The 15,780-nt window shown below is 61.5% G+C and overlaps 2 protein-coding genes across 3 annotated transcripts; one reads left to right on the top strand and one right to left on the bottom strand.

Moving 5' to 3' along the window:
* Window positions 1-229: 229 nt before the first annotated feature.
* Window positions 230-3,362, bottom strand: ADRB3 (adrenoceptor beta 3). Of its 2 annotated transcripts, none has more exons than XM_065040870.1 (3): window positions 2,104-3,362; window positions 1,496-1,569; window positions 230-1,156 (listed from the first exon to the last, which is right to left on the bottom strand). In XM_065040870.1, exons 1-2 carry the CDS (start codon window positions 3,360-3,362, stop codon window positions 1,530-1,532), a joined length of 1,299 nt encoding a protein of 432 aa, XP_064896942.1. In that variant the 3' UTR covers window positions 230-1,156; window positions 1,496-1,529. The 2 variants fall into 2 exon arrangements, with proteins under 2 accessions (XP_064896942.1, XP_005510940.2); XM_005510883.2 differs by having other exon boundaries at window positions 1,502-1,569.
* A 6,928-nt stretch (window positions 3,363-10,290) lies between these two features.
* On the top strand, window positions 10,291-14,890 carry EIF4EBP1 (eukaryotic translation initiation factor 4E binding protein 1). The gene is made up of 3 exons (XM_065040872.1): window positions 10,291-10,528; window positions 13,332-13,502; window positions 14,517-14,890. Exons 1-3 carry the CDS (start codon window positions 10,381-10,383, stop codon window positions 14,546-14,548), a joined length of 351 nt encoding a protein of 116 aa, XP_064896944.1. The 5' UTR covers window positions 10,291-10,380; the 3' UTR covers window positions 14,549-14,890.
* Window positions 14,891-15,780: the final 890 nt, after the last annotated feature.

The raw sequence follows: 15,780 nt of genomic DNA, 5'->3' as shown, positions 1-15,780 counted from the left end.
GACGCCGCGCCGGGAAGGGACGCAGTGCCGGGAGGGGACGCAGCGCCGGGAGGGGACGCAGCGCTGGGAGGGGACGCAGCACCGGGAGGGGACGCAGCGCTGGGAGGGGACGCAGCGCTGGGAGGGGACGCAGCGCTGGGAGGGGACGCAGCCCCCCCGAGCCCCGTGCAGCCCCTCGGGGAGGGCACCTAGGAGAAACATCCCGCTGCTCGGCACAGAGTCGAAGGCATTGCAGGGTTTCCAAGGTTTATTTCACATAAAGGGTGTGGGGAGACAAAACAGGACAAAAACTTTACAGTCACTGTGACATATTTACAACCAACATCATCCCCAAAAGTCGCACAGCCCGTCTACTCACCCGGAGCAACGTGCGCGGGGGAGCAGGGCTGGCCCCACGCTGGCAACAGAAATGGGGTTTACAGCTGATGCAAATCCCCCCCTGCCCTCACCCCGCTGCCCCATGTACCCAGAGCAGGGGCCGTGGGGTGAAAACCACCCTCCTGCAACGCTCTGCCCACCTGCCCACGCTGCTGCTGCCCCAGCCCCGAACTGCACGGAAACAGCAACATCTGCCCTGAACGGAGGGGGAGAAACGGGAGGAGATTTGATAAGAGCATCGTTGGCATTTTTTGCCCAGTGTCCCCTGCCCAGAGCTCCCCTGCGCTTTTCCTTTGCTGAAGGAATCGCTGCGGCTCCCGGGATCGCAACAGCCCTGGGAACACCGCGCTGGGGCAGGGATGGAGCCGAGATCCCGAAAAGGGCTCGGTGCCCGCAGGAGCCTCTTCTCCCCTTCCTGACGGGCTGCCCAAAACCCGGCCGAGCCCAGGACAACGGGTCCTTTGGGAGAGCAGAGCTGCTGGACACCACGTCCTGATGCCAGACCTGCCAGAAAGCACCCCCGGGGGGGAGCTCATCCCCTGTCCTCATGGGGACCGCAGGGACGCCCCCAAGGCTGCGCTGCCTCTTGGCTTTTTCCTGGCTGGCTCCAGCTCTCCAGCACTGACAGCTCGGAGGAGCCGCCTCCTCGGCCCCGCTGTGACCGCCAGCGCTCCCGAGGGATCGCTCCCTCCTCTCCAGGTCGGTGCACGCACCAGAGGGTCCTTCCAGCGCCGTCACCCCCAGCGCCGAGCCTCTGTCCCCTTGGCAACGCCCAGCCCTGCAAGAAGAGGGTGGGAGGTGACGCAGTATCACCCACCGGGCTCAGCCCTCGTAGCGCCGGGGACAGGGACGCAAAGCACCGCCCCAGGAGAAGGGGAGCAGCGCGCACAGGGGGGATCCGGAGCTTCAGCTGGACAAAAAGCACCGTGCACCAGCTCTGGAGCTGCAGCAGCCCGAAAGCCGAGGCGGCAGAGGGGTTAAAGTAGCCCGGGCAGAGCGGGATGCTGCCGGCCAAAGGCTGCGCTCCCCCAAGGGCAGGCAGCGGCCAAAGCGGGCAGAGGGGACGCCGAGGGGACAATGGCCCGAGCCCGCCGCAGCACCGGCCGGGGACACGCACACTCACTCTCTTCCCAAATCACGGCTGCTCGCTGTCAGATGGAAGGACCCGCTGGCATCTCTCTGCTGGCAAACCTGCAACAGGAGAGCACAGCGTGTGAACAGCCCAGATTTTTCCCACGATTTACCGTCCCAGGTTCCTGGGGTGGACGGATCCTTCCTCAGAACACCAAACTTCAGAAAACGCTTTCTGGCACCTCCCTGTGCGCGTCTCTGCCGGCAGCAGCTCCGCCTGCGCGGGCTGGCAGGAACCTCTGCTGCCTTCGGGCGTCAGGAGGCGTTTCAGAGCAGGGAAAGCCGGTTAAAACCCACAGTAACCAGAATAACACTGATTTTGTGGTACTGATAAAACACTGGGGAGTTCCCTGGGAAGGGACGTAGCGGGACTGGGCTGGGAGGTCAGTTCGGCAGCCCAGAGGAGGGGCTGGGGTTTTAGGGGAACCCAAGGGCAGAGGGCAGCGGCTCCCAGCCCCGCACCCCAACACCTCTGCCCTGCACCCCAGGCACTGCCTGCGCCCCGGCTCCACCCTGCTGAGACCACAGCCCCCCACTGACAGTCCCCCGGTCACATCCCAAAGGGCTGGAGCCCCCCCGAGCGTGGGTACCTACTCGTCAAGCTGCGAGCACAGCGTGGTCTGGGTGCCCTGCATCCGGAACTCGCCCAGGGGATGCTGCCGGTGGCCACCGCCCTGCGACAGGCTGGTCTCCTGCGTCCGGCTGCCCCGAGCCTCGCCGTCCTCCCCGGGGCCGCCGGGGGCTGTGGCCTTGCTGTCCTGCGCAGGTCCTCCCCGGGGGCTGAAGGCGCAGGGGCAGCGCTGCAGGTCCCGCGGGAGCACATGGAGCCGGCGGTCGGCGCGGCGCGGACAGCACAGCAGCTTGCGGAAGGCGCTCCTGAAGTCGGGGCTGCGGCAGTAGATGATGGGGTTGAAGGCTGAGTTGATGTAGCCCAGCCAGTTGAGGAAGAGGAAGAGCTGATCCGGCACCAGCGACCGGCAGAAGACCTTGATGATGTTGGCCACAAAGAAGGGCAGCCAGCAGAGAGTGAAGATGCCTATGATGATGCCCAAGGTCTTGAGCGCCTTGTGCTCCTTGATGGCCAGCAGACGGGATGGCCGCCTGCGCCGGCTGCTCCTGGAGCTGTGGGGCTCCTGCAGGAACCTCACCTTGTCCTTGCCAATGAGCTGGATGTGCCGCGTGGCCACAGTGAAGACGCGGACGTAGACAAAGATCATGACGAGCAGGGGCACATAGAAGGAGATGGTGGAGGAGATGATGCCGTAGGTCATGTTGGTGACAAAGTCACAGCAGCGCGGGTCGTCATAGCAGCGCACGGCCTGCTCGTCCCCCCCGTCCCGCCACCAGTGATTCATGATGGGCAGGAAGGAGATGAAGGCGGAGATGGCCCAGACCAGACACACCACGGCCCGCGCCCTGCCCTTGGTCACCAGCGCCTTGTACTGCAGCGGTGACGTGATGGCCAGGTAGCGGTCCACGGCGATGGCGCACAGCGTCTCGATGCTGGCCGTGACACACAGCACATCCAGCGAGGTCCACAGCTCGCACACCACGGTGCCATAGGGCCAGTGGCCGCTCAGCAGGATGGTGGCCCCCGGCGGCACCACCAGCAAGCCCATGATGAGGTCAGCGCAAGCCAGCGAGGTGATGAAGACGTTGGTCATGGTCTGCAGCCGTGGCGTCTTGGCGATGGCCACGATCACCAGCAAGTTGCCGGCCACGATGACCAGCACGGTGAGGCTGAGGGCGGCTCCCACCACCCACTGCCGGCCCAGGCTCCCGGCCCCGCTGCAATTGCCCAGCGCTGCCGCTGCCCCCCAGGCGCTGCCGTTGCCCCCGGGCAGGGGACTCATTTCCGCGGGGCCGGGGGGTCCCGCCGTCCCGCTGCGTCCCCGCTCCCGCCGAGCCCGCAGCTGCCGTCGGGCGGACCGGCGGGGCCGAGCGGGGCCGGGCTCCCCCCGCCGCCGGAGGAGGAGCCTTTAAAGGCGGGGGGCGGCCCCGGGCAGCCCCGCTCCGGACATCAATGGAAGGAAAAGGGGCTGCGGAACCGCCTCCCCCCGGCCCGGCACCCCCGGCATCCCCGCTGCACCCGCGCCTTCCAGGGGAGGCTGAGGTTGGATATTGGGAAAATTACTCGCCGGGAAGGGCTGTGGGGCATTGGAACAGGCTGCCCAGGGCGGTGCTGGAGTCACCATCCCTGCAGGGTTGGACAGCCGGACATGAGGTTCTCAGGACGTGGGGCAGTGCCAGGGGTGGGGGAACGGTTGGACTTGAAGAGCTTGAGGGGATTTTCCAACCGAAATGATTCCGTGCTTCTGCTTCCCAGGCTCTCTCTGTGCACCCCAGTCCTTCTCTGCGCACCCCTCGCCCTTCACCCCTCGTTCAAAGCGTGCACCCCTCACCACGTGCTCCAATCCTTCTCTACACACCCAGCACCTCACCCTGCACCCCCTGCTCCAAACCCCTCACCCTGCACCCCAGGACTTGGCTCCGTGCCCTCTCCATACACCCCTCCTCGGGCTCAGGATCTCCCTGGGCAGGACAGGCTGTCTCGGGGGGGACAATGACCCCCCTGTCCACCCCAACATCAGCAGAGGGATGGCAAGATGACAGCCCTGCTCCAAAAGATGACATCCAGGGCATCCCACAGTCACCATTCCACATCCATTGCCCAAACCCCTCTCCCAACTGATGGAGGAGGATGGTCAGACCCCCACTGGTCCCTCTCCTGCTGTTGGGGGGTGCTGGTGTTTCAGAGACCCCCCACAGCTCCTGCTCCAAGTCGGAGCCGTATCAGACTGGGGGGCACTGGGCAGCCACAGCTCTGCCCCAGCTCCGCTGCTCCTGGCGGCCCCTGCGCAGGCTCCCGAGCAGCTCGTTTTTTTACTATCAGCTATTTATACAAATACTGGGACTTCTAAGACAGGCGCTCTCCAAATATGGCGTTTTGAAGCTTCAGCCAAATGGGGGAATGTTGACAAAGAGGAAAAAAAAGATGTGTAAAAAATTAATCCAGCTGGAATTTCTTCCCATTCATGAGCTGGCAAAGCAGAGCCCCATTTTTACAAGCTTGATCTTTACAAGATTGTTTTGGTTTTTCAAAGCAGTCAGAAGAAGGCTTGATGCAACCCTTTTTAGCTCCCGGCTCTGGCATTAATTGCTGGCTTGGACCAAGCCCCGGACTTGTATTTACAGGGCTGTTTTTCCTCCACCGGAATGGTGCAGGGCACAAGCAAGATGTGCGCAGGAAAGCCATCGTCTTTTCTGTGTCACTGCACATGCAACGCCAGCGTGCATCGGCACACGAGGCTGCAGGTGGGTTTCGTGTCTGAAAGATTAAATGAGAGCACCTGTGGGGATGTACCTGGACAAAGACGCTCATTGAAGCGCCACTTTTAGGCGCTCACATGAGGTTTTCCTCCCACTCCCAGGCAGGGTTGCTGGGCTCCTTCCCGGGATCTGACTGGCCGGGGGAGGAAGGGAGAGTCCCAGGCATTCGTTCCTCCAAGCAGGGAAGTAACGTGGCTCGGTATCTTTGTCCCAGTTCTACGGCTGCAAAGCTGAAGCGCAGAGACGCCGGGTCTCGCACAGTGCTGCCCCCATCCCCGCTGCTCCAGAGCCTCCCCGGAGCCCCCGCGGTGCCCAGACCCCGGCTGTGCGTCCTCTGCCCTCCCGTCCCTGTCATGGGCTGGGCTGCGCTCTCTGCCTGCACACGGGGAACAGAGCCAGCCCTGCAGTTGCCTGGGTGCAGCGTGTCCAGCACCGACGAGGAGCCGAGGCTGGGTGGGAGCAGAAGAGACACAACGCAGCAGCAGGAGAGCACTGGCTTGGCCTCCAGCACCGTTAAACACGGCACGTCCAGGCTCTGACAAAGCTGAGCGGGGCTGATGCCGCACCAGGGTAAACCAGAGGCTTTTCATAGCTGGGAACTCTCGCTCTCCCCTGGCACATGTTTGCGTACCCACCCCTACAGAGCAAGGGACACAACCTAGCGGGAGTCACGGCAGCGCCGCTCCTCGCTGCCGTCCCTGCTCGCCGCGTCGACCGCGGAGGTGCCGTTCAGCTTTGCGCCACTAAGAGCCGGTGCCAGAGCCCCTCTCGAGCCAGGCTTGTGTCGCAAAGCTTTGCCCCTCCATGGAATCCGGAGCCAATTCGTGCTGGCGCAAGTTCCCAGCCCAGAGCAAAGGGCAAGGGTGGGCAGAGGGGTTCGCCCCACGCTGTGGCCCAGCCTGTGGCAACCTGAGCGGCCTCTCAAGCCCTCAAGAGCTGCAAAAAGTGATTTATTTAGGCAAACTCTCTGGGGAAACACCCGGGCAGGGCTGAGGCAGCAGGGTCTGCGGGCAGGACTGTCCCTGCCGAGAGCCACCAAGCCATGTCACCTAAATCCTGCGGGCCCAGGACGCCCAGCATCCCCATCCACTCCCTGCAGTGCCGTGTGGGGCTGGTGGGACTCAAAGAGCATCATTCCACCCCAAATCACCTCAGTGGGGCGAGGAGGGAGCTCAGGGTTCAGCCAGGCCAGGCGCTGGGCTTTCGGCAGCGGGTCCTGCCCTCCCTTTAATGTCCGCAGTGGTAATTAGTCCGGGGCTCTCTGAACTGAGACTTGAGGAATAGTTTCCATATCGGATCCGCAAATCTTGCTTTGAAGTTGTTTGGGATTATCTGTCATCGTGTTTCCTCGTCAGCACATAAACAGGCTGTGAAGGAGCTTTACCCAGCAGGGTACTGCCTGTCCCGGGCAGGCTGGAGGAAGCTGCACATAAACTCTCGGCTCTATAGAAGCTCCAAATGCAAGTGCAGCTCTGGGAGCCGAAGCACCATTGTCAGCTGAGGCACAGGATGGGAAAAACTCTTTGTGTCAGAACAATAAAAAATCACAAAAATGTGCAGTTTCACTGAATCTCATGCAAGCTACTGTTTCCAGAGAGTGAGTTAGTCGAGGCGTGCTCAATATCCCGCCGTACCCACAAAGGGAAATCTTCACGGGCGTGTAAGCAGACGCTTTGTGCTTTGCATCTGATGAGGCTGAAACCCCATCCCACGCCTCGTGGCTCCTTTGGGCGAGCAGCCCGTGGCTCAGCACCGGTCTGGTGCGGCGGCGGGGCCGGGACCGGCCGCGGGCTCCCACGGTTCGGGCGGGCGAGCGGCCTCCTCGCACGCTGACATCCTGTTTTCCGAGCGAAGCTCCTGGGAGCAGACGCGTGCATGGTGATGAAAGAGGCAGCGTGTACCCCGGGCACCGGGGTCAGAGCCCGCGGCTGCCGCCGGCGGGGCTGAGGTCACCCAGCCCATGGGTTTTAGCCCGTTCCCACCGAGCTTTGCCCTACGGACACGCAGCTTTGCTGGGGGAAGCGCTGGTGCCACCCAGGGCAGGGCTGCTGGGGTCGCTTCTCCTTGCCATGCGCACCCCAGGGTGGCTTTGGGGGGACAGACGGGGCTGGAGAGGGGGAAACCCGGCACGGTGAATGTGGTTTGTCACCCCCAGGGTGGCGAGCAGCATCGTGTCTCGTCGGAGCGGGAATGGGGGCACGGGTGGGCTGCCGGGACCCATCCTGCCCTGCCCAGCGCTCTCAGCACCGCGGGGCTGCGGCTCGTCCCCCGGCTCCGCCAGCCTGCTGAGAATTAGGGAAAGGGACACGCAGATCCTGAAACTCATCCAGTGTCAAAGGCTGCACTAAAGCAACCTCGGGTCCTTCTGCTGCCCCCAAACCCCTGTGCAATTATGTTTTCAGAGCTGAAAAAAGAAAATGTCATAACAACGATAAGAAAGCTGTTTTCCTCCCCCCGTTGCAGGGGGAGCCTGCTGCAGCAGGGACAGCGGTGCCTGCGGCAGTTACTCCCTTTTGCTGGCATTTTTAGCACACCTCGCAGCAGCGTTTTGTTTCGGACACTTCCCATCGCCCTCCAGCCGCAGGTACCCAGAGAAGCGAGAGTCCTTGTGCTGCTGCCGAGATCTGCAAGGGCGTTATGGACATCTTCACAAACCCTTCTCCATTGTTTCGGGTTTTCCCGCTGCTGTTGCTAAAGAAAAACAGGGTGGGGGGGAAAGAGGGAGAAGTTTGCAACAACAGATTTCACAAAACGGTGTAGAAACTGTAGGGGAAAAATGTCAGCAACAAAAACAACCTCTGAGAGCAGCTGTGCTTCCAGGGGTTCCGAGAGGAGCGGGGCACCTGGCGGTGGTTCCCCAGCTCTGCCCGGCCGCAGGTTTGGGTCCAGCCCCGCTTTGGGGAGAAAAGGCTGGTTTGGGCTCCGCGGTGGCTCCCATGCCATGGAGGTTATTTTTACCCCGTGCATTCCTTCTGACCCCGGTATTGCTCCAAAACCTCCTTCTTGAGGGAAGCAAATGGGGAAAAGGTTCCTCCTCGCCGGCTGCATCCCGGAGCTCCTGCCCGGTGCTGGAGGACCCCGGTCCCTCACCCGGAGCCCGGGGCTGGGGGGGCTGGGGGTGCCGGCTCCCTCTGCATGGGCAGGAGGAGGCAGAGGAGGGGGCTGAGCTGGTTCCCAGCCGCTGGTGTTCAGGGGAAAGCAGAACCGGTGCTGGCAGCCGCCTGAGCATCCATCCTGCTTCCCGCGGGATGCGGCCACGGGGCTGCGCAGGGCAGGGGACCCCGGTGCAGGGAACTCAAACCTTTGCTGGGGCTCTGAACGGCAGTGGCGGCTCAGCCGGGGGGCAGCATGTGGCAAGAGCGGGACCCTGCCAGCTGCCGGGGTGGCAGGGGGACCGAGCCCCCCGAGGTCAGGAAAGGTCCCATGACTATTTCTTTTCCTGACTGGCACATGGACCTTTTGTCTGCCAGGGTGACCTGAAGCAGGAGGAAGGGCAAGGAGGGGACGGTGGGTGCGAGAGTGTGAGCCCAGCAGCACATCACAGGGGTGCATTGTGGGGTGCTGAGCACCCCCAGCAAGTGCCAGCCCCATCCTGTGCCCAGGGGACAGGGACAGCGGGGCCCACGGTCCTGCCCATCCCCGTCCAGGGCTTTCCTGGCTGAGGACAGGGCGGGATGCGCTTCCCACGGGCAGGATGGGCTTGTTTACGGGGGCAACGTTTATCTGCACAAGCAGCCCTTGGGCGGGCAGCGTGGATGTGGGTTTGCCGTTATCTCCCCCAGCGATCGGAGGGGAATGTAAACACGGATGGGGTGGAAATGCCGCGGCACAGGGACATCTTCACCGGGGGCCACTGCCGTGGGCAGCAGCACCCGGGGAGCCACCATCACCCCATCCTGCTTGGGGCTGGAGATGGGTTCCCCACCCACGGGAGAGCCGGGGTGCAGCTCCCGCCCTGGATCCCGCAGACAGGGACAACAGAGATGACGGATGGGGCAAGACAAAAGCCGCCAGTCCCGGCTGCCCCTGTGCAGAAGCTTATCCCCCCCTCGCTTTATTTTCTTCCTGTCTCCAGCAATCCCTCTGGTAATGAGCAGCCGGGGAGTATTGGTGGAAGTGCCCGGGGCTGGGCAGGAACTGCCCCTCTCTGCCCGTCCCGGGGCTGCTCTCACGCAGGGGCCGGGGGCAGCCCCACGGGGCACAGTGCTGGTGAGCGGGTGAAGGGACAGACACCGACACACTTCTGCTCCACATTTAGGAGGCAATAAGGCGATTAACATCACACTGAGGGTGGTGAGAGCCTGACCCAGGTTCCCAGAGAGGTGGTGGATGAACCATCCCTGGAGACATCCCAGGCCAGGCTGGACGGGGCTCTGAGCAACCTGAGCTGGTGACGCTGTCCCTGCTCATGGCAGGGGGGGCACTGGGGGAGCTGGGAAGGTCCCTCAAACCCAAACCATCCTGTGATACGATTCTGTGATGTGATTCTATCACGCAAAGATGTGCCCTTAAACCCTGACCTCCCCCCGGCTCCTTGACCCCGTAATGGTCCATTCTCCGGGCGGAGGAGGAGGAAATGGCCGTGGACCTTGGTATTCGGTGGCAGGACGCCTGGCTGGGTTGGGGGTCACCGCTGATGTCACTCGGCACGGCCGGATGTGTTACTTTCCTGCCCCAGAGCTCAGTAATCGATTCAGCAGCCGGCGCGGGGTGAGGGCTGCCTGGCTGGCACCGCAGCGGGTCCGGAGTCCCAGGGGTCACTGGGGGCACCGCATCCTGCCTGGGGTCCCAGGGGTCACGGGGGGGCTTCAGCTTCTCTTCAAATGTGTTATTTTTTAAAGTTCTAAGAAAAAAACTGTTTTCTGTCACTGCCCCGAGGCCCGGGCAGCCCCAAGCAGAACCGTCCTGCCCAGGGTGCGCCCCAGGACCCCCCCGGGGTGGCGGACACCCGTGCAGACGCTGTGTGGTCCCCCCGTTTGCTCTGTCACCCGGAGGTGACAGAACCATTTGGGACGGGGTTCTGCCACCCAGGCGGGCTGACATCTGTCCCTGCAGGGTTCACACCGCGACCACTCGGGACCTCCCACCGCGGCCACCCTGGCTGCAGTCCCCGGGAGGGGTCACAGGGTGACATGGGGACCCATGGGGCAGGTGGCGGTCACTAAAAGTGCGAGACACCCCTGAGGGTGCAGTGGGGCTGCGATCTCCGTCGGGAGGAGGCAGCGCTGTCATCATCCCGCTGCGGACCCCGTGGGGTCACTGCAGGGCGCACGACACGGCGGGGACAGCGGGAGCGTGCTGGGGGACAGCGGCCGGCGGGCACAAGGACCCGCCGTGCGCCGGGAACCCCCCCGCCCCCTGCTCCGCCCCTACTCAACCAAACCCCGCCCCCTTCCCCGCCCCGCTCATGCTCCGCCCCTACTCAACCAAACCCCGCCCTTCGCCCCACCCCGCGCTGCGTTTCCCGTGTCGCCGCGCGGCGGAAGGGGCGTGGCGTGCGGCGGAAGCGGCGGGCAGGGCGGGAGGGCGGCAGCCGCTGCCATGTCGGGCCGCTGCTGCCAGGGCCAGACCCCGAGTCGCGACATCCCGGGCCCCGGCAAGCGCCTCGCCCTGCCCGACGGCGCCCCGCTGCCGCCCGGCGACTACAGCACCACGCCGGGGGGCACCGTCTTCGGGACCACGCCGGGCGGTGAGCGGCGGGCGGGTCTGGGACCGGGCCGCTCCCTGAGCGGGGCGAGCGAGACCGCTCCGGGTTTGCGGGGGAGCCGGGCGGGCCCGCGTTCGGGGCGGGGGGCCCTGTTCGGGGGTGCGCGGGGAGCGGCGGGCCGGGCTCTCGCTGTGCCCGGGGCTGCGTGGGGAGCTGGGGGCTCCTGCCGGGGGGGGCGTAGGGGCTCGGCTCGGGGCTCCTGCTTTGACTGCGGGTGTATCGGGGGCTGCTGTTCTGCGGCCCCCGGGCCGGGCTCTGGGAGCTCGGCCGCTGCCGGGGCTGCCCCTGCCTGGGCTCTGTGCGAGCAGCGGAACAGCAGCCCGTGGCGTCGGCTCCGCGGTTCTCTCTGCAGGCCCGGGGGCTGCGCTGTCCCTGGGGCCCTCGGTGCTCCGGTAGTCAGAATAAGCCGCGGGATCAGCTGCGCTCGCTGCCTGCTCGGCACAGACATCGGGGTGCAGGCGCCCAGCCCGGGCGCTTCGCGTCTGTCTCGGCTGGAGCGCCGTGTCCCCGCGTGCGAAGCTCCAGAGAGGGCTCGTCCGCCGAGCGGGTTCCTGTCCCCGCCGCCTGCCCCGTGTCGGTTTATCTCGAGAGTTTGGCTGTTGGGACAAGCGGCTGCTGTTGAGCTGATGACCCCGGCACGCGTGCATATCTGCGGCTCCTGCTCATCGGGGCTCCAAGATAACTTTTTCTGTAACTTTGAGAGGTTTTTTCCCCTGTTCTGCTACATAAAAGATCAGTGTGAGCAGCAGGGGCGATGGCGCTGTGCTTGAAGTCCAGTCAAAAGAACAAACGAAGCGGGAGTTGGTAGGTGTTTGTTCGTCCCTCGCAGTCTTTACGACACGTTTCATGGGTTAAAATTTGGAGAGAAGAGGGAAGTCAGCATTGCTGACTCACTCGTTTTTTTGTGTGCCTGTACAAGAAAGCTTTGCTTGGGGAACTGAGGTTCTCCTGTTGTTTTTGCCATATGTCCTCTCTGCTCTGAAAGCAGCAAATAACTGGAGCACTTAGACGGCACTTTCGGTAATTACGCCGCGGTAGATAGAATGACTTTCTCAGCTGTGTTCAAAGCTCTGAGTAACAGAATAGAAACGAACAATTAGCAGCGCTGCTCAGCCTAATGAGCCTCCCGGGATTGTCGTCAGTCTCTGGGGAGCTAATGGACGTCTGGAGCCGCAGGAGCCGCGCAGCCGGTGTCCGTCGCAGGGCGCGCGCCTGGCGCAGCCGCGGGGCGCTGGTGCCCCGGAGCTGCGGGCTGGTCCCCTTTGGGGGCCAATTTGGGGCTGTCTTTGGGAGGAAAGAGAAGAGGAGCTGCACCAGGTGCTTCCTCAAACCCTCCTATTAATATTTCGTCCCGATGAGCCAAATTCACCCCAACTTCCCGAGCTGCACAGCAGAGGCACTGGGGTGCTGGAGCCGTGGCACAAGCGTGAGGGGGTGTGGGCTTTGCTGCTAATTACCCTCCCCAAAACAGGAGGAAAACTCAGCTTCACGCTCGCGAGGAGCCCATTTATGGCGGGGCCGGGCCGCCGCGGGTGTTTGCTTTCTGAGCTCAGGCATGTGACCGCGCCAGGAACATGACCCGGGCGGGGAAGCTCTTGTCCCCCTGAACTGTGCTCCCGGTACTCGGTACACGAGCTGCGGTTCCAGGAAACCCCGTCCTCGCCCCCGGGAGCCTCCCAGGAATGCGGCGCTCGAGGCCCAGCGAGCGGGCGCCCTGTCCCGCCTCCGCGCGTCCCGCCCGCTGCCAGCGCGCTCCGGCTGCCGCTGCGGCTCCCCTTGCAGCTGGAGGAACGACTCGCGTCCAGGATCTTCCAGGAAGAGGTCCCCAGTGTTTTGGGAACTCACGAGCAGAACGTTTTTGAAACGTGACACCCAGCTACGTTATTTTATAGCCACGCTTCCAAATAAACCGAGTTTAATGTTCCCGAACAGATGCTCATCGGAGCTTGTTTGCCTGCACGTGTGAACTTTAACTACACGTTTTCAGGGAGTACACAAGGGGGGAGTTGAGTCTCCCTCTTGCTGGAACAGGAACAGAGCAGAAAGGGCCTGAAGCAGAGCTGAGGTTTGCAGGAAGAAGTGTTTTCCAGTACTTTCTGGGTTAAGGCCGCGGTCTGTTTGGAGGGATTCCTTTTCTGCGTGGTGTTTGAGCCTTTTCCAACACAGTTCCTTTATAAGGAACAGGCCGTTCAGTCCAGCGGTGTTCCTAGAAGTGCGCGCCCGGGCCGTGCTCTGCTGACGGATGGAGCAGACGGGCACCGCGGCGGTCGAGCTGTGTGCGAGGGACACGTCACCGCGCCGGGTGCTTTGCAGAGGCAACCGCCAGCGCTTGGCGACACGGAGGCGCTGCCAGGCCCCGCACCGCGTGTGTCGCTTGTCTGTCCACGGTCCTCAGCTCAGAAGAGCCTGTTATGTTCATAAGTGGAAATTACATTCCGTTATCCGTTTCCCTGGGGGGTGTTGCGCCCCTGAGTTGGGCAGGAGGGGCTGGATCTGTGGCGGGCGGCACCGGTCTGGGTTTGGGACCTTGTGCTCTGCCCGTGCGGCAGAGCGGGGGCGTTGGCTCTTACGTGGGTGCCTGATGCTTTCGCACCGTTTTTGGCAAATAGTGCTGGTGGTGTCTGGCTTTAGGGCGGCACAAACCGAGCAGAACGAGTGCCGAATAACAGGTGTCGGTTTGAACGCGACTCCTGCTGCCGCGTTGTGCGTGGAGCTGTGAGGATAGCCCTGCTGAGTTCCATGCGTCAAAACGCTAAAACCTGACGGTGTTCTGGTCTCCCCCCAGGTACCAGGATTATTTATGACCGTAAATTCTTGATGGAGTGCCGCAACTCTCCGGTTGCCAAAACCCCACCTTCCCACCTTCCGGACATTCCAGGTGTCACCAGCCCAAGTGTGGAGGAGCTGAAGATGGAGAACAACCACGTCCAAAACTGCGAGGAGAAAGTGAGCGCAGGTGAGGGCACGTGGAGCCCAGGGCGGTGCTCGGCTGGCTCCTCGCGGGAGGGCTCTGCAATTAGTTAAGTGTAACTTGTCAAAGCGACTCTGTTCTCAGTAACGTCGCGTTTGGGAAGCTGCTCCTGGATCGATAGTGTGTGCTGAGGGAGCGGGCGCAGCTGTTGCTGCCTCTCTGCGTCCCGGGCCGTTCTGCGGCTGCTTTGCGTTTCTGACAAAGATTAGATTACAACGGGGTGTTAATATCGCCCTGAGTTTTAAATTCCTTCCGACTTTTTTTTCTTTTGACACAGAGGCTTCTGCTGTACAAATGATTTAATTAAAGGTGCTGTAGTAGCAAAATGAGCAGTTATCGCTCTTGCGCAGGTTTATTAACGTGGCATCACTTCTTGAAGCAAACCTGGAACTACCCAGCACAATTATTTATCTTCCCTCTAAAACTAAAGATCCAAGTGCTTATGAGCTGGCCCCCATGCTCACTCCAAGCAAAATCTTCACAGAGTCGCTATTGCCTGGTGGTTTTGGTGCCCGGCGCGCTGGGTGTGACCCGCTGTGACGGTCCCAGCGCAGCGCGGTCCCCGGGAGCGGCTCCGCGCTGCGTGCGTGCCCGTCCCGTCACACTGCGGTGGCGGCGGGACCCGCGACGAGCTGCGGAACGCGTGTGTCTGCTAACAGGAGCTCGTACCTGCGGTTGCCATCCACGTTATTTACATTCCTTTTTATAGTACAAGGAAATCCATTGTAAAATACGTGTTTGTAAAGGGTGTGTCCTGTCCTGCTCATCTACCTGTGGGTAAGATCCCCACTATGGACAAAATCCACGTTTTGCTTGGACAAGGTGGTTTTCGTTGGTGCCTCAATGCAGATTAAGTCCAAACAGCTGCGTTTCTGAAGCACAGACAAATGTTGTTTCTTCACTAAAGTATTTGATATTTAATGTGAACCTTTGAGGACTCACCTGGGGTTTTTTGTGAAACTTTGAGGACTCACTCGTGCCGTTTGTCCCTCTCAACAGGCGAGGAGGAGCAGTTTGACATGGACATCTAAAGCGTGTGCCCTGAGAGTGCTCATCCAGTGAAGAACCAGGACCTCGTCTTGAGGGTTCCCACCAGCCAGGCCTAAGATTAAACCGCGCCTTGAGTGCCTTCCTGCGTCCCGGGCAGGCGGCGTGTCCTGCGAGCAGAGCGCGTCCTGTCCTGGGACCGGTGCGGATCCCGCGCTGCCGATGACGGGCCTGGGAGTGCCGGAGCGGGCACTCTCAACCATTGCATTTGTTTCCAGTTCTATGCCTTTGTTAATCATTTTAATACTGTAAAAGTTACAGAAATGCGACATAAGGGAGAAATAAAAATCGTTTTGAGTCTCCTGATATGGAGATCGATGCAATAAGTGTGGCTTCTGTCCCTCATTCTTCCCGGCAAGAATCTACCAGCTTGTTCTGGGAAAATCGATGGGGTGTAGGCTCGAGATTAATGCCACGCGTGTGGGATTCCCCTCACAATGAATGGCTGAGGTGCCTGAGCCCTCTGTGTGTCCCACGTGTGGTGGTGGCACCTCCAAGAAGGACAATGCGAATCAGGACACAGCCCGAACCCCAGACTTCCTAAAAGACAATGAGTGTCTGAACCAGTCTTAGCAGATAGCGTTTGAACATCTGCTAATTAAGCTAAATTGCGGCATTATGATATGCAAACCTTTAATAATGAGTAACAGAAGGAACAGAGACAAAGCAATTGCTGCAGATAAACTTGCATTTTTTTTAAGATAAGATATAGCATTTCTCTGAAACCTTAATGGGGACGGATTTGAATTTATTGCCCTGGGGTGTCACTTTGTCGGTCTTGCGGCCGCTCAGCTCCCCGCGTCCTGCTCTGCTCAGCCGCCTCCAGCTCCGTTTTGGGGAGGCAGCACAAGACTCGGGTTTAAGAAAACTCACTCTGGTGTGAATTTGCCCAAAGCCGGTTACTTTGGGGGGACTGGAAGAGCCGCGACAGACCTGTGCACTGTTTGCAGTGTCAGTGGGTGCTGAGTGCCGGACCCTGCGATCTGGCACTCGCCCCGTGCCGGGGAAGGTTTGGGGGCGACCCCGTCCCCATCTGCACATCCAGGCGCATCTCTGGGGAGAAACAAGCCAATTTCAGCCTTGCTGCTTGTTATTTCTGTGAGTTTCTGGCCCAGACGCGAACAGGAGCCTCGTGGTTACAGGTTTTTATGTTGGTATGAAAGCTACTGCCTGTTTTTTTTCCTCTTTTTTGAGTGTCAGCTCTTGCAAGTGCTGC

This window comes from Columba livia, chromosome 25 (genome assembly GCF_036013475.1).
Source record: "Columba livia isolate bColLiv1 breed racing homer chromosome 25, bColLiv1.pat.W.v2, whole genome shotgun sequence".
NCBI classification, from domain to species: Eukaryota; Metazoa; Chordata; class Aves; order Columbiformes; family Columbidae; genus Columba; species Columba livia.
The sequence above is the reverse complement of the archived record's forward strand: the minus strand, read 5'-3'. Positions and strand labels throughout refer to the sequence as shown.

What these genes read in the sequence shown, in the direction of transcription:
- ADRB3 (XM_065040870.1), bottom strand. Translation starts at nt 3,362, where the DNA reads ATGAGTCCCCTGCCCGGGGGCAACGGCAGCGCCTGGGGGGCAGCGGCA. An exon ending in CTGTGCTCGCAGCTTGACGA is followed by an intron (nt 1,570 to 2,103) that starts GTAGGTACCCAC and finishes CTCCTGTTGCAG; the next exon opens with GTTTGCCAGCAGAGAGATGC.
- EIF4EBP1 (XM_065040872.1), top strand. Translation starts at nt 10,381, where the DNA reads ATGTCGGGCCGCTGCTGCCAGGGCCAGACCCCGAGTCGCGACATCCCG. An exon ending in CTTCGGGACCACGCCGGGCG is followed by an intron (nt 10,529 to 13,331) that starts GTGAGCGGCGGG and finishes GTCTCCCCCCAG; the next exon opens with GTACCAGGATTATTTATGAC. An exon ending in CGAGGAGAAAGTGAGCGCAG is followed by an intron (nt 13,503 to 14,516) that starts GTGAGGGCACGT and finishes CCCTCTCAACAG; the next exon opens with GCGAGGAGGAGCAGTTTGAC.